The sequence below is a fragment of the Nicotiana tabacum genome, chromosome 4 (genome assembly GCF_000715075.1).
Source record: "Nicotiana tabacum cultivar K326 chromosome 4, ASM71507v2, whole genome shotgun sequence".
NCBI classification, from domain to species: Eukaryota; Viridiplantae; Streptophyta; class Magnoliopsida; order Solanales; family Solanaceae; genus Nicotiana; species Nicotiana tabacum.
In genome coordinates, this window is record NC_134083.1 from 3,360,804 (window position 1) to 3,376,278 (window position 15,475).

General features: G+C 33.3%; 2 protein-coding genes across 2 annotated transcripts; both read left to right on the forward strand.

Annotated features, from left to right (window-relative positions):
* Window positions 1-3,055: 3,055 nt before the first annotated feature.
* On the forward strand, window positions 3,056-3,967 carry LOC142180400 (uncharacterized). Its single transcript, XM_075252618.1, has 3 exons — window positions 3,056-3,189; window positions 3,232-3,454; window positions 3,638-3,967. The coding sequence occupies exons 1-3, from the start codon at window positions 3,056-3,058 to the stop codon at window positions 3,965-3,967; spliced, it is 687 nt and encodes a 228-aa protein (XP_075108719.1).
* A 6,312-nt stretch (window positions 3,968-10,279) lies between these two features.
* Window positions 10,280-13,446, forward strand: LOC107824599 (pollen receptor-like kinase 3). The gene is made up of 2 exons (XM_016651399.2): window positions 10,280-11,755; window positions 12,478-13,446. The coding sequence occupies exons 1-2, from the start codon at window positions 10,447-10,449 to the stop codon at window positions 13,134-13,136; spliced, it is 1,968 nt and encodes a 655-aa protein (XP_016506885.1). The 5' UTR covers window positions 10,280-10,446; the 3' UTR covers window positions 13,137-13,446.
* The last annotated feature ends 2,029 nt before the right edge of the window (window positions 13,447-15,475 follow it).

A 15,475-nucleotide genomic window follows, 5' to 3' on the forward strand; every position in this document is an offset into this window, starting at 1 on the left:
GCATTTTATTGGGAGAAACGTTGAAGTTTTGTGAGTGAAAGAAAAATTTTCACCCAAAAACTGCCTTATACCAATTTTTGAGAACTTGAAATGTTTTTATTCTCCCCCCCCCTCCCCCACAAAACATGATTATATTTCATAAGCAAACAATGGTTTCAATTTTTTATTTTTGAAAAAATAAAGCCAAAATATATGGCCAAATGGGAGCTAAATCAATATTTTCTTTGGTTTGATATAAAACTTTGGGAAACTGTGAATTAGGAAAAGTAAAACGACCAAACGAAGCCAATGAAATATACACCTATATATAACTACTTACAGGATCCTCACTTTTTGGTGGCATTTTTCTTTTTTTTTTTCTTGGTGGGTTTTTCTTTTTATTTAGCTGGAACACAAAACTTTAACTTTTCTCCATTAGAAATAATATTTTTTTAGAAATAATGTGATGTTTTAATACAACAAACCAAACAATTGATAAGAAGTTATTCTAAATACTTTTCGCCATATTTTGTATATTTTTATATTGTGATATTTTAATTAATTATCCTACTATAATCAAAATAATACCATATGTAATAATAAATTATATTATTAATTCGTTCAAAGAATGAAATGAAATTTTATTTATTTGTTAAAATCAATCCATTTTTTAATAATTGGTATTTTGTACTATATACTGTGGCAATTAATTTGTTTCTTTTAACTTTAATATTTCAATTAATTTCTCTTTTACTTTTGCTCCCCTATAAAAAAGTTGGCTTTAGAGAGAGTAAAGAATGTGGAGGGTAAAAAAAATTATTGCGCAATAAAAGTAGTGTACAAAGTTAAAGAAATGTGGAGGGTATTTTTGTAAACAAATAATTTTCTTAGAAGTTATGCAATACTTTAATATACCAAACCAAGCATCGAATAAGAAATTATACAAAATACTTTCCGCCATATTTTATATATTTTATATTGTGATATTTTAATTAATTTTTTCCTTTAGCATTCTACTATAATCAAAATAATATCATATTCAATAGTAATAAATTTGATTATGAATTCGGTCAAAGTATAAAATGAAGTTTTCTTTATTTGCTTAAATAAACCTATTTTTTTAGTAATTGGTATTTTGTATTATATGCCACATCAATTAAATTTTTTTTCTCTTCTAACTTTAATATTTCAGTTAGTTTCTCTTTTAATTTTACTCCCTGGTAAAAAGAGTTGGCTTTAGAGAGAATAAGAATGTGGAGGGGAACAACTTGCTTTCTCTGAAGGCGCACGTTAAGCATGGTTAGCTAACGTACACACAACGACGATGGCTCGACAGAAATCACAGATAATTGCACCGCCTACAATACCGAAGACGGATGAAGGAGGTAGATTGGTAACACCGGAATCAAGGGTACCACAAACGATAGGCCAAATGCAACTAGTTCACTGGATGACTGGAATGGGAAGAGCACCAACCGTCATGCAAGCTTTAAAATGTGTTGAAATGGAGCTGGTAGATATTAACACAACAGCAAGGAAGCTGACTTTCTCAGTGCAACGAGCAAACCCTAATGAATCAGAGCCGACTCTAGCTGATGTGGTCAAAGAAAATAGATCTCAGTAACAGGGGATGCAATTGGAATATTATCCACCAATTTTGAAGGAAGGAGTGAAGATTGTTTGACTAAATCAAGCAGAGGTGGCAGAGCAAACCCAGAAATGGAAAACAACACTAATTGGGTATGTACTGGGTGGAACTCCCTCCTTCAAATAAATGCTAAAATTTGTGTATGGTGTGTGAAATTTTATCACAACACCACAGTTATTCCTACACGATGATGGGTACTTTATATTTAGATTTAACTTGGAGGAAGATAAGAACAAAATTATACAACAAGGTCCATATACATATTGTAATAGACCTATGATATTGAAGCAACGGGTGCCTAATTTCCAGATGAGTAAAGAAGTGACTCGAACTGTGCCAATTTGGGTCATATTCCCAGGATTACCAATTCAATTCTGGACTAAGGAGAATTTGGGACGTATAGCCAGCTATCTAGGAAAACCTATATGTTCAGATAAACTTACAGCAGAGAGGGATAGAATTTCCTATGCGCGTATGCTTATTGAAATGGATATATTTCAGGAGTTACCAAATACATTGCTCATAAAGGAAGCAGAGAGCAAATATAGAGAACAAGCCCTTGATTATGAATAGAAACCCTCATTCTGCGAGGGGTATTTTCAAATAGGGCAACATGCTAACAACTGTGAGAAGGTTCTATCAGTAATGCAACAGAAGCAAACCAATGAACACAAAGACAGCATGGAGAAACATGATAAATAGCAGAGGTAGGTGAAAACAGTTAAGCAACAACAGAGAAAACAACCTGCTGCCTAGTGGAGAGTAAAACATGTTGCTGAGCAAACAAAGAGCAGGAAAATCAGAATCCTGAACAAGCACAGAAACAACAGAAAATTCAAACTAGTACAAAGCAAATTACAGAATAAGAGGTGGAAATGCAGGCACAACAAAAATCTAGAGGGAAAGCAAAAGATAAAAGCTCAAGGACAAACACAATAGAAAGGAGCCCTAACTGATGCTGATCTAGAGAATATGCTGAGGAAAAACAGATACAGTCCATTGAGAATACAAGAAGATAACAACACTGACAAGGTGACTGAATGGATTGGCCCAACGAGGAAAATCCACCATGGTAATAAGCTCCTGGAATATAAGAGGCATAACAAGCCTTTTAAGCAGAAAGAACTCAAGGCCTTTCTGTGGAAAATATAAAATCACTTTACTAGGCTGTCTTAAGACAAAGATAAAGCCTACAAGTGTCAGCAAAATTAAAAGAACGTTCTGTAAAGAATGGAAAGTGTATTCAGATGAAGCTATAAGTAAAACATGGTGCAGGTCCACATACTTATGGTAACTACCCAACTGATACACTGCCAAGTGAAGGATAAAGGATCTCCATTTTTTTGTTATATAACATTTGTATATGTGAAGAACAAGATAAATGAAAGGAGGGATCTATGGGAACAACTCAGACAGATTCATAGTACTATGCATGAAGCTTGGTTAGTCATAGGGGACTTCAACAATGTGTTGCCTGTCAATGATAGGATCAATGGGCAACCTGTGCATCAAACTGAACTTGTGGACTTTCAAGAATGCATAAAGGATATTGGATCGGGGAAGTTAAGTAGGAAACACTGTTAATGGTCATGGTGTAATAAAAGGGATACAGAGAGTAGAACATATAGCAACATTGATTGGGCGTTTGGGAATGCTTCTTGGCTTACACATTACAGTAGCATAGAGGTTGTTTTTGAAATGCTTGGAGTATCTGACCATTCCCCTATTATTATCAACACAGATGTAGCCAAAACTCACTTGCCAAAGCCTTTTAGACTATACAATGTGCTGTTAAATCATAAGGAGTTTAAAGGGGCTGTTCATGAGGTGTGGAATCAACAAGTACATGGGCATACCATGTACTCAATTTGGCTGAAATTACAAAGGCTAAAAAATAAAACACAACAAATGAATAAGGAGATATCTTCACTAGAGAAGAAGCTTGGCAATCTCAGGGTGTAGTTGCAGAATACCCAAGGAAAACTTGATGAAGATCCATTCAATACCCAGTTAATAGCCAAGAAAAAGGAACTGCTTATGCAGATTAAAAGATGGGAAGGGGTAAATGAACAAGTACATAGACAGAGATCCAGAGCAATGTGGATAAAAGCAGGTGATCAGAACACTAAATTCTTTCATGATCACTTGAAGGCCAGACAATCTAGGAACAGAATTGCATCTATATGCAATGATCAAGGGCTTAGAGTGACAGATCCAATATTGATAGAACAAGAATTTAGAGGTTTCTTTCAAACACTCTTGGGCACTTCAGCTACAGAACTTCCTTGCATTGATATTGATACAGCCAGGAATGGACATTGTCTAACCAAGGAGCAATAACAACTACTCAATGCACAAGTAACAGAGGAGGACATTGACCAGGCACTTAAAGACTTGCCAAATGATAAGGATCCAGGGATAGATGGATTTTCAGCTGAGTTCTTCAAGGCATACTGGTATGTTATTGGATGAGAGGTTAAATGAGCAGTACAAGAGTTTTTCACTAATGGAAAACTATTGAAAAGTGTCAACTGTACAACAGTACCATTGGTGCCTAAGGTTGCTAGCCCCACATCTGTCAAAGAATATCGACCTATAGCATGCTGTTCCACTGTGTACAAGATCATATCAAAGATCATCACAACAAAACTGAAGATGGTGGTGAATTCCATTGTGGGACCTTCTCAATCAACCTTCATCGAAGGGAGAAACATACTGGATAATGTCATCATTGCCCATGAACTGGTCAAGGGATATACTCAAAAAGGGATCTCACTAAGATGCTGCATTAAAGTAGACATAAGAAAAGCTTATGACTCAGTCGAATGGACTTTCTTAAAGATGATACTGCTAGAGTTTGGAATGCATGTGAAATTTATGCAGTTGATAATGGAGTGTGTGACCACTGTCAGCTACTCCTTGCTACTGAATGGAGGCTTAACTGCTAAATTCCAAGCAAAGAAAGGGCTAAGGCAAGGAGATCCAATGTCTCCTTTCCTATTTGTTTTGGTGATGGAGTACCTATATAGGGCTTTGAAGAGTTTGAAGTTCAATCCAGACTTTAACTACTATCCAAGATGCTCCAGAAATAACATCACCCACATATGCTTTGCTGATGATTTGATTCTATGTTGTAGAGCAGATAAGGTTTCTATCAAGCCTGCTACTGGAAAGATTCAATCATTTCTTTGAGGTGTCAGGTCTCAAGGCCAATATGGAGAAGAGTGCTTTATACATTGCTGGGGTTCCTAGGGAATTCAAAGAAATGATCTTAGAAGAAATGCAATTCACATTAGGGGAGCTACCATTTAAATATCTTGGAGTACCTTTGTCTTCAAAGAAATTGACTATACAACAATATATGCCATTTATTGAGAAGATCAGTGCTAGGATCAACTGTTGGACTGCTAAATTTCTCTCATACAGTGGAAGATTTCAACTACTTAAGAGCGTGGTATTTGAAATGTAGACATACTAGGCGCAGGTGTTTCTACTGCCAAAGAAGATTATCAAACTGATAGTTACAGCCTGCGAAACCTTTCTGTGGACAGGAAACAATGAACCATCTAGAAGGGCCTTAATAGCTTGGGATACAATTTGTATGCCATTATCAGCAGGTGGACTAAATGTTCTGGATATTCACTTCTGGAATAAGGCTGCCTTATGCAAGCTAATGTGTGCTATAAGTGCAAAGAAGGACAACCTGTGGATCCAATGGATCCATAGCTTCTACATTAAAGATCAAAATGTCATGACAATGGGAACTCCTAAGCAGGCCTGTTGGCTTATTATGAAGATTTTTGATGCTAGGGACTGATTCATTGAAAAGAGCCCAGCTGCTGATTTGTACAGCTACTATAAGCAAGGAAAAATCAGCATCAAGCAGCTCTATATTGCAACAAGACCTCAGTACCAGAAGAGTCCCTGGAAAAGATTAACAATAGGATCCAAAGCACTGCCAAAACACCAATTCATACTTTGGTTGGCATTGCATCGAAGATTAGCCACAATTGATCGACTAAGGAAATGGAAAATATCAGCAAGAAGCGACTGTATATTATGTGGAAAGAATATAGAGGAGACGATGTAACATATGATGTTTGCATGTGATTACTCCAGAACTATATGGGCTACTTTACTGCAGTGGATAGGAGAAAGGCATCAAATTGGAAGCTGGGATGAGGAGATTGTATGGATAACAAGGAGGGCTGCCAGCAAAGTTAGAGGTGATATGCTTGTGTTTCTATTTGAAGCAGTGGTCTACCACACTTGGGCAAAGAGAAACCAAAGGAGATTTCAAGGAAAGATGATTGCTTGCACTCAGAGGATTAAAGACATTGTATTGGAATTGCACATTAGAGGGCAAAATGAATCCAAATGGCAAAAAGAATTAGAAAGACTAAAGAATTTTCCTAGCTAGTTTGAGTCAATTGTAAGTGTAGCAGGAAAATGTTTGATCTGTTTGGTCATATAGTTATTAGATAGGGTTTAGCTCTAGAGTTCAATTGAGCTAGCGGATGTAAATTTTTTTACTTGGTTAAATAAAAATTTTGACAGTTTAACCAAAAAAAAATATATATATGGAGGGTAATAAAATTGTTGCAATAAAAATAGTGTACAAAGTTAAAGAATGTGGAGGGTACTTTTGTAAGCAAATAAATATTTTAGAAATTATGCAATGCTTTAATATATACCAAACAAAATAATTGATAAGAAATAATATAACTAATCCTAACATTACTAATACACCCTATTCAGTACCATTCTTATGCCTCCTTGCCATACGCCCCCTAGGAAATTAAGACCACGCAATTATTGCAAAAGGCAAAGTGGTAATTAACGTTTCTTCTTCCACGCTCATTGCATATTGTCAATTGCTAAGAGACAGAATTGTCAATTCCTTTAATTCGCCTCACGCGAAGAAAAAAAACCCTTTACATATTAAAAAGATTTAAGTTATGTGTACCAATATTGTATAAATTCTAATATTATATTAAAAACTCCGTTTCAATTTTTGTATCCTAGTTTGACTACAAACAAAATTTAAGAAAAGTAAAAAAGACTTTTAAATTTTATGATTTTAAACTAAAAATGTGTATAGGTACCAAAATATCTTTAAATGTTCTTAGTCGTGTCATGTGAAATATTGGGGTTAAGAAAATTACTAAATATAGAAAGAGTTATCCATTTTGAAACAAACTAAAAAAGAAAATAAAATACATAAATTGAAACAGAGAAAATATTATTTTTATCAGGTTACTAATGACACATCATAAAAATTTACTTGATATTACCTTATAAATAATTTGATTGTATAAATATTTTGACACTATCGGTAATTAAAGTCATATTAAAATGCATCCATTTGTCATTTAATTTAAGAAAAACTGCAACTTATACTAAAATATCTTCGTTTTGATTTAATTTAAACGTATTTAATTCTGTCTAACTTCACAGTTCACACCTGCTCATTGACTTAACGTTTAACAGCTCATTGACTTAAAAAAAAAAGGAAAAAGTATCAAATAAATTAAACATCTTTAACCAATATTTAAATGTGTCAATTTCCCATATATTAGATCAGAGTCGGGGACCTTTCTAGGAGGTCTAAATTTGTTCACCACCAAAACTTTCTGCACCAAATTGTAAATCAAACTAAATGAATATTTTCTTTGGTTTGATATTAACTTTGTGAAACTGAGAATTAGGAAAAGCAAAACGACCAAAACAAACCAATGAAATATACACCTATATTTAGTTTTTTCATTGTTTGTCAAAAATTTGTCAAGAGCTTCCTTTTGAGATTTTATTAAATTTTTAAATTTTCTTTTCTTTTGGATTTTTGAATAATCAGATTCATATTTTCTTGTTGACATATTTATATTTTAAAAAAAATAAACAATATATATGGAGTAAAATTAATAAAATAATAAATAAAAATAATATTAGAAAAGTTAGAATGATATTACCCAATGACTTATTCAAGAAGTTTGAAAACTTTGATTCCAAAATATTTAGCTAGCGTTTGGCCATAAATTTTCAAATCTGTTTTTAAAATTTTGATTTGGGTGAAATTTGGTTTGAAGATGAAAATCTGTTTGGACATAATTTTTCAAACGGAAAAGGGCCAAAAATGTCCTTGAACTATTTGAAATAGCTCAAAAATACCCTCAGTTTATTTTTGGTACCAAAAATATCCCTGCCGTCTATGTTTTGGACCACAAATACCCCTTAAACCGTTAGTCTTGCCATTAAAGCTGACATGGTAGTCCAACCGGGCTAGATCTGCTTATATGGCCATCCACCTAAGCAATCCAGCATGGCAAAATTATTTTTTCGAAAAAATTATTTTTCTGAAAATTTTTATTAAAATACAAAATCAACACTTATTCCAAATAAAGTAAAAAAAAATCGAAAAAATTATTTATTTCAGAAATTTTTATTAAAACAAAAAATCAACACTTATTCCGAAAAAAATAAAAAAATTTCGAAAAAATTATAAGAACTTCGGATGAACCAATTGATACTTACAATAGAGGTGTACCTTTTTGTGAAGCTATAACAGATAAGCATCTAAAAATTTAGATCAAACTAATCATAAATTCACAAAAGAGAACAATGGAGTTTTTTTTAATCAAATCATAAACCCTAATCAAGAATAAATTTTTCGAATTTTTTTTACTTTTTTCGGAATAAGTGTTGATTTTGTATTTTAATAAAAAAATTTCGAAATAAATAATTTTTGCAAAATTATTTTACTTTTTTCGGAATAAGTGTTGATTTTGTATTTTACTAAAAATTTCCGGAAAAATATTTTTTTCGAAAAAAATAATTTTGCCATGCTGGATTTTGCTTAGGTGGATGGCCATGTAAGCAAATCTAACCGAGTTGGACTGTCATGTTAGCTTCAATGGCAAAACTAACGGTTTAAGGGGTATTTATGGTCCAAAACATAGATGGTAGGGATATTTTTGGTACCAAAAATAAACGGAGGGTATTTTTGAGCTATTTCAAATAGTTCAAGGACATTTTTGGCCCTTTTTCGTTTTTTAAAACATATTTCACTTTTTTTTCCTAAAAAAAACAAAATGTGACTTACGCCATAAGTTCTAAAAACTATCAAAAATATCCAATAATATCAAACAAACAAACTTGTTAATCCTGTATATGCAGAACATTCATCGATGCTATTCATTATCAGTATCATAAATCATAGTCCTGAACATAGATAAGTTTGGCACAAAATTATCATTTTTATAATTAACTATATAATACACTATTCTAAAATCATAACCTTATATTTTACTATCGACCGCTAATAACACAATTACTAGCCACTATAATTCGTCAAATTGCAATAATATTACAAGATCCATCATTCCAAAAGAAAATAATAGTAATTAGCTAGTGGATTATTTGGGTCATAATAGATAGTGAGTTTTTTTTTATAAAATACAAAAGTTTAGGGTAATTTTTAAAATTGTTAAAAAATCAAATAATAGTATTTTGGGCCAAAAACATGTCTAGAGTTAGTTTTGGGATTTGAAAATTTTGTTTTCAAAATCTGCCAAAACATGGATAAAATCTATAAACAAACATGTTTTGCCAAAAAAAATTTGGAAAAAATTTGGCAAAATCTATGGCCAAACGGGGGCTTAGTTGTTGGTTTGTAGGAGAAATTTTTTTTAGTAGAATTGTAGAAAGAAGATGAGCATGAATAAAGATGAAGGAAGAAGGTATGTCTCATATATGGAATATCATATATGAGGAGTGAAATAAAATTGTAACTTTGGGATTTACTTGGAAAGAGTAAAAAGTAGAATTGTCAAATCAAATCAAATTGAAAACTATTTTTCTACTATCAAAAGTACAAAAGTGATATATATATATTATTCCTAGAAAATGGGGCCCCATGGTGGCCTAAGGCACTTGCCTTACCCCCAAACTCTACCAAATCATCCCAAAATTCAAATTCAAACTTTTTAAGATGCAGGAGCGGAGCTAGAAACCTGAATACGGGTTCGACGAACCCAGTAATTTTTTCTCAAGTAGTGTATTTGTGTTAAAAAGTTAATTAAATATGTATGAATATTAAATTTAAAACTCATTTATTAGTACTTAAAATCATCGTTCTAAAATCTAGAACCCATAAAGTTGAAAACCTAGCTCCGCCTATGTTAAGATGTACACAATCCAATCCAACAATACCCACTCAAAAGAAAACAAAAGTTTGATATTTTTTTGGCTACAAATAGCTAATAGACTAATATTGATAATATTTTATGAATTGATAAATTTTTATAATAATTTACTTATGGGCGGTGGTAATTTCCTATATACTTACAGGATACTCAATTTTTGCTGACATGGTTTTTTCCTTTTTTCTTGGTGGTTTTTTTCTCTTTATTTAGTTGGAACACAATCTTAATTTACACATTCGTCTCATTTAGTGAGTGGATGACTAAAAACAAATTATCCTTAGGACAACGGGTTAACTACAACAAGTTAAAAACCAGGATTTCAGTTATTGCAGTTATTCTCGGTTGAATATCTGCACAAACTCAACGATAACAACGGTTCTCCAATTGTTTGTTACTAGAAGTCTCATGTGGTCCTTTGTTCTCTGGCTCTTTTGCACCTTTGCGACTTTCATCCCCTAAACTTGTAAAACCGGGGGAAAAAATAATACAAATAAAAACACAAAAACAAGAAATTAACCAAACAAGTAAAATTTTCTTCTTACCTCAGCTAACAAATGAAAATTCCCGAAATTTACTTGCAAAATTCTATTACTGGGACGAAAATTTTCCAGGAATAATATGGCCAATATTTTCCGTTTTATGATCAAAACATGCCTTATTTGCATTGTGTCTTTGATCAATTACCCAGTGCCTTCAATTTCTGTTACACATACTGAAGCCTTGTTGAAATTGAAGCAATCATTTACAAATGCAGAATCTTTGGATTCTTGGAAAATCGGGAGCGATCCGTGTGACAAAAATAATCGTTGGGTTGGTGTCATTTGTCAAAATCAAATTGTTAGGAGTGTTCTACTTGGAAGAATGAATTTATCAGGAAATATAGACGTTGATTCATTGTCACAACTTCCTGGTTTACGAACACTTAGTTTTCGTAGCAATTCGTTCTCTGGACCGATCCCTGAATTCAATCGAATGGGTGCTTTAAAAGGACTTTATTTATCAGCAAATCAATTTTCTGGTGAAATTCCATCGAATTACTTCGATAAAATGCAGTCTTTAAAGAAGTTATGGCTTTCTGGAAATAAATTTACTGGTGAAATTCCATCATCAATATTAGAACTGTATCATTTGATTGAGTTGCATTTAGAGAATAACCAGTTTTCAGGTCCAATCCCAACGTTGAACCAGTCGACATTGTTATCACTCGATCTTTCGAATAATAATTTCAAAGGGGAAATTCCAGAGAGCTTATCAAGATTCAATGCAAGTTCCTTTAAGGGAAATGCTGAGCTTTGTGGAGAGAAATTAGGCAAAGCTTGTGATCAGGCCGCAAATAATAGCAATAATAATAGCACAAATAATAAAAGTCATGGAAATTCGAATAAAAGCATCTCAATTTGGGTCATGATAGCGTCAATTGTACTGCTATTGATCATGATAGTAGGAATATACTTCATGTGTCGTAGACAACAAAATCGTCGCGCTGCTATTGAAAGTTTTGAGGAGCCCTCACTCGGGAGGAGAATTTCGAGTGATAGCAAGAAATCGTTTGAATTAAGTCGAAGGGGTAGCTCGATACGCAAAGGATCAATAAATGGGAAGCGTGTGGGCGATTTGACAATGGTAAATGATGATAAGGGTGAGTTTGGGTTAGCAGATTTGATGAAAGCTGCAGCAGAAGTGTTAGGAAATGGACCATTGGGTTCTTCTTATAAGGCAATGATGGCAAATGGATTGACAGTAGTTGTAAAGAGGATTAAAGAAATGAACAAGATTGGAAAAGATGGTTTTGATGCAGAGGTTAGGCGTTTAGGAAGATTAAGACATGAAAATATTCTAACACTTTTGGCTTATCATTATCGCAAGGAAGAGAAGCTGTTTGTATATGAGTACATTCCTAAAGGAAGCTTGCTGTTCCTACTTCATGGTAAAGTACCTAGCTCTATCTGTATTAAGTCATCTCTCCTAAACATTATCTGCACACATATACCCGTGTACGATAAAAATCTATATGACTTGTTAAATGTCTCGCATTAATTGAGGGAATGAGCTGATATCTGCTATGTGGTCTGGCAATCCGCACCTCATGAGCTGACTTTTTGAGATTCAGTTAGGCCCAATGTCCTTTTCCTTAACATGATATCAAAGACACACTCATTTCTAATCTTGGATAATCCTCATTTCATGAGCTAATTTTTGGAGTTGAGTTAGATTCAGACTAATCCTCGCTCTTGGTTTACCCAATATTGAGCCCCTATGATATGTTGTTCAAGCTCTGCATGTCCAATCCTGGTTGTAGGGACCATTAAACGTTCTGATTTGGTTGCGGAAATGGACTATTATCTCCTTATATATCTTAGGATTATCCTCACCTCGTGACCTGACTTTTAGCTTAGGTTGAATAAGACCCAAGATCCTTTTCCGTAAAAATATGAAGCCATGTGTATTCCGTTTTTGTAGTTTACAGGGGTCTATCGGAAATATTTTCTCTATCTTCCAGATAGGGGTAAGGCTGTATACACATTGTACTCCCTAGACTCCATTTATAGAATTATACTGGGATTGTTGTTGTTGTTGCCCTGTGCATGAGTATTTTGTGATGTAAGTATTTCTTATATGGATTGTTGTATGCTTAATTATTGATCACAGGCGATCGAGGAATCCCACATGCTGAGCTCACCTGGCCAGTGCGTTTAAAGATCGTACAAGGAATAGCACAAGGATTAAGTTATCTCCACACTGAACTCTCTTCTTCTGATTTGCCTCACGGCGATCTGAAATCGAGCAATATACTTATAAACACAGACCACGAGCCAATACTCACAGGTTACGGATTCTACACCTTAATCAACAATGCACACGCAGCTCAAGCACTAATCGCATTCAAATCTTCAGAGGCAGTACAAAATCACCAAGTTACACCCAAATCCGACGTTTATTGCCTAGGAATTGTCATTCTCGAGATATTAACAGGGAAATTCCCGTCCCAATATCTAAATACCGGCAAAGGAGGGATTGATATAGTGCAATGGGTGAAATCTGCGATTGGTGAGGGAAGAGAAGCTGAATTATATGATCCAGATATAATGGCAAGTGCCAAAAATTCAACGAGTCAAATGAAAGAATTACTTCACATTGGTGCAGCTTGTGTAGAGAGTAATCCACAGCAAAGGATAAATATTAGAGAAATTATTAGGAGGATTGAAGAAATACAACAACAAACGGGACAAACGATGCAGATAATGCCTTCAGTGAGAGATGGATGTGCTGAAATACCAGTGTCACAATCCCCTACAAGGAACACCTAATTGGGAATTTCGCGACTGGTAATTCAAGGCGTGGTTAATGTTGCAGCTTCTCCTATGGTCGTCAGACTAATGATAGTTTTTTTTTTCTCTTTTTAAGGTTCGTTAATTAGTGATAGTACATATATTACTGACTAAATTTTTTCTTTGAATTTGTGTACTTTTCTTCTTTTAGATGCTCCGTTATGTGTCATTTCATTACCAACCTCATAGAACAAGAAATGATGGGAGCAGCTGCATCCTGTGAAGAGATGAAAGAGCGTATGCTTGCTTTTTAGAAATGTCAATGAAATACAATTTCCTATTTCTATCATATTGTTGAGTACTAACTCTCGTAGATAAGAAATTTCTGAAGTGCAAAATATAATTATGTTCAGATATGATATTGAGTTATCGACACGGGATTCATATAGCTGATCCAATTTGCTTGGGGTTAAAGTATAATAGTTATAATTGTCTGTTTATATTTTTCACACAATTAATAGAGAAGTGTCGAACACCAAACCGGATAAATAGCTATTTTAAATGTATATGAAGTTAACTGTGTTTCCGGTGGACAATACTGCATAGATTTCTCTTTAGTTTTATTTTTCTCCCTCTTCCTCTTTAAATTCTGATTCCTGGTAAGTTATTTATTTTTCAAGGGGTAGTCAGCATTTGTCTTAACATTAAAACATAAATTCAAATTATACACTGGAAAGAGTAGAGTTTTTATTTTAAGGTTAATTAAATGAAATGTGTGGATCTCTCATTGGCCATGTATATGTACGTTGGTTGACAGTGACTTCAGTGATGATGAAATTATACATTACAGCTGGAGATGAAAGAACATAAATGTCACACATCAAAGGAATTTCTAATCTGGCAACTAACAATTATAAACATGTTTGGCCGAATTTCTAAAATTACGTACTTTTTAAAAAAATATTTTTAATGATAAGTAATTTGTAAAGTAATTTTGAGTAATAATTAGTATTTGATCAAACTTTTAAACTGTTTCTAAGTATATTTTTCTCAAAAATATTTTTTAGAAAACTGCATTTAGAGAGAAACTATTTTTTTTCTGCTTTTCAAAAACCGTTTTTGCTTCTTTTTCCTTCTAAAGCGTGGCCAAACACCTCAATTTTTTTTTTTTAAAAAAAAACACTTGTGACCCAAAAAAAACTTACCCAAACAGACTATTAATATCCCACCTGTTGTAGTGGAGGAGTTTGCATCTATAGATTAAAAATTACTATTTGGTATTTTGTTATAAGATATCTTAATATGTGTACATAGGAAACAGTAAAAAAGTGTAACAAGTTGTATCCAGAACCTGTCTGAATACAGAACCAAACAGGTTGGTTTTCAAAAACGTATGAGCTGTTTTTGGAGCTGAACACCACAACGCTAGTATTTCTATATACACCAAAATTTAGGATTTCAAAAATTGATCCATTAAACTTAAATAATTTGACGTTACTTACTACTACTATAATATTAGAACACACATTTTGAGATGATAGATTTTCGAGTTGTTAATTAGCTATTATTCTGCAGCACTCGTGTGTTCCTGACTTGCTTTGCTAGATTGTTTGCCAGCTATGAAACAGCTTTTGTTGCACACATAATTTGGATCATTTAATGGAGGAAGAAAGGAAGCACAAAACAAGCTAGATTCCTCCTTTTTTACACTTTCAAATGTATTGAAATAATATTGCTTGCATTTCACACATACAAAATTTGAATTCCAGCTTTCATTATTGTCTCACTCAGTCATTCCATTATGCGTATGTACGGTTCAAAATCAATAGCGGATTCAGAATTTTGACGTATTGCTGGCATAATTATGTAACTAAAATTATAACACAAAATTCAACATGGTATCGAAGCTGACAAGTATCTTGAGTTTGAGTTTAATTGTCATATATTATTGAGAAATTGATTTCTATTAGTTTGAAATATTAGGTTATGCCAAACCTTTTAACTCATAGATAAATCTCATGTTGTTCAAATGAGATGATCTTACTATTCAATGCATTATATATTATATACTTATTTTTTCGAACATATATATAAATTTCAAACACTAGGTTTTATGTTATTGTCTGAATCCATAGCTGAATGTATTATTGTCTGAAATTATTTACTGAATATATTGTTTTTATGTGGAAGAATTGTGTACGTGCAAGCATGCACGCACGTGAATGCCACACAGTAAGTTGACTTCATTAAATTCTATCATTCGTTTACTGATCTCATTAATTAAGTTTTGCTGTTGCCTTTCTACGTGTCTTGCCTTGTATTGGTAATCAATTAGGTTAAGGATTTAAGTTAAAACTTAATAGGAATGTATGCTTTTC

Coding starts and splice junctions, on each gene's coding strand:
- LOC142180400 (XM_075252618.1), top strand. CDS start 3,056: ATGCATGAAGCTTGGTTAGTCATAGGGGACTTCAACAATGTGTTGCCT. Junction 3,190..3,231: donor AAGGATATTGGATCGGGGAA/GTTAAGTAGGAA, acceptor GTGTAATAAAAG/GGATACAGAGAGTAGAACAT. Junction 3,455..3,637: donor TTAAAGGGGCTGTTCATGAG/GTGTGGAATCAA, acceptor TTCAATACCCAG/TTAATAGCCAAGAAAAAGGA.
- LOC107824599 (XM_016651399.2), top strand. CDS start 10,447: ATGGCCAATATTTTCCGTTTTATGATCAAAACATGCCTTATTTGCATT. Junction 11,756..12,477: donor CTTGCTGTTCCTACTTCATG/GTAAAGTACCTA, acceptor TATTGATCACAG/GCGATCGAGGAATCCCACAT.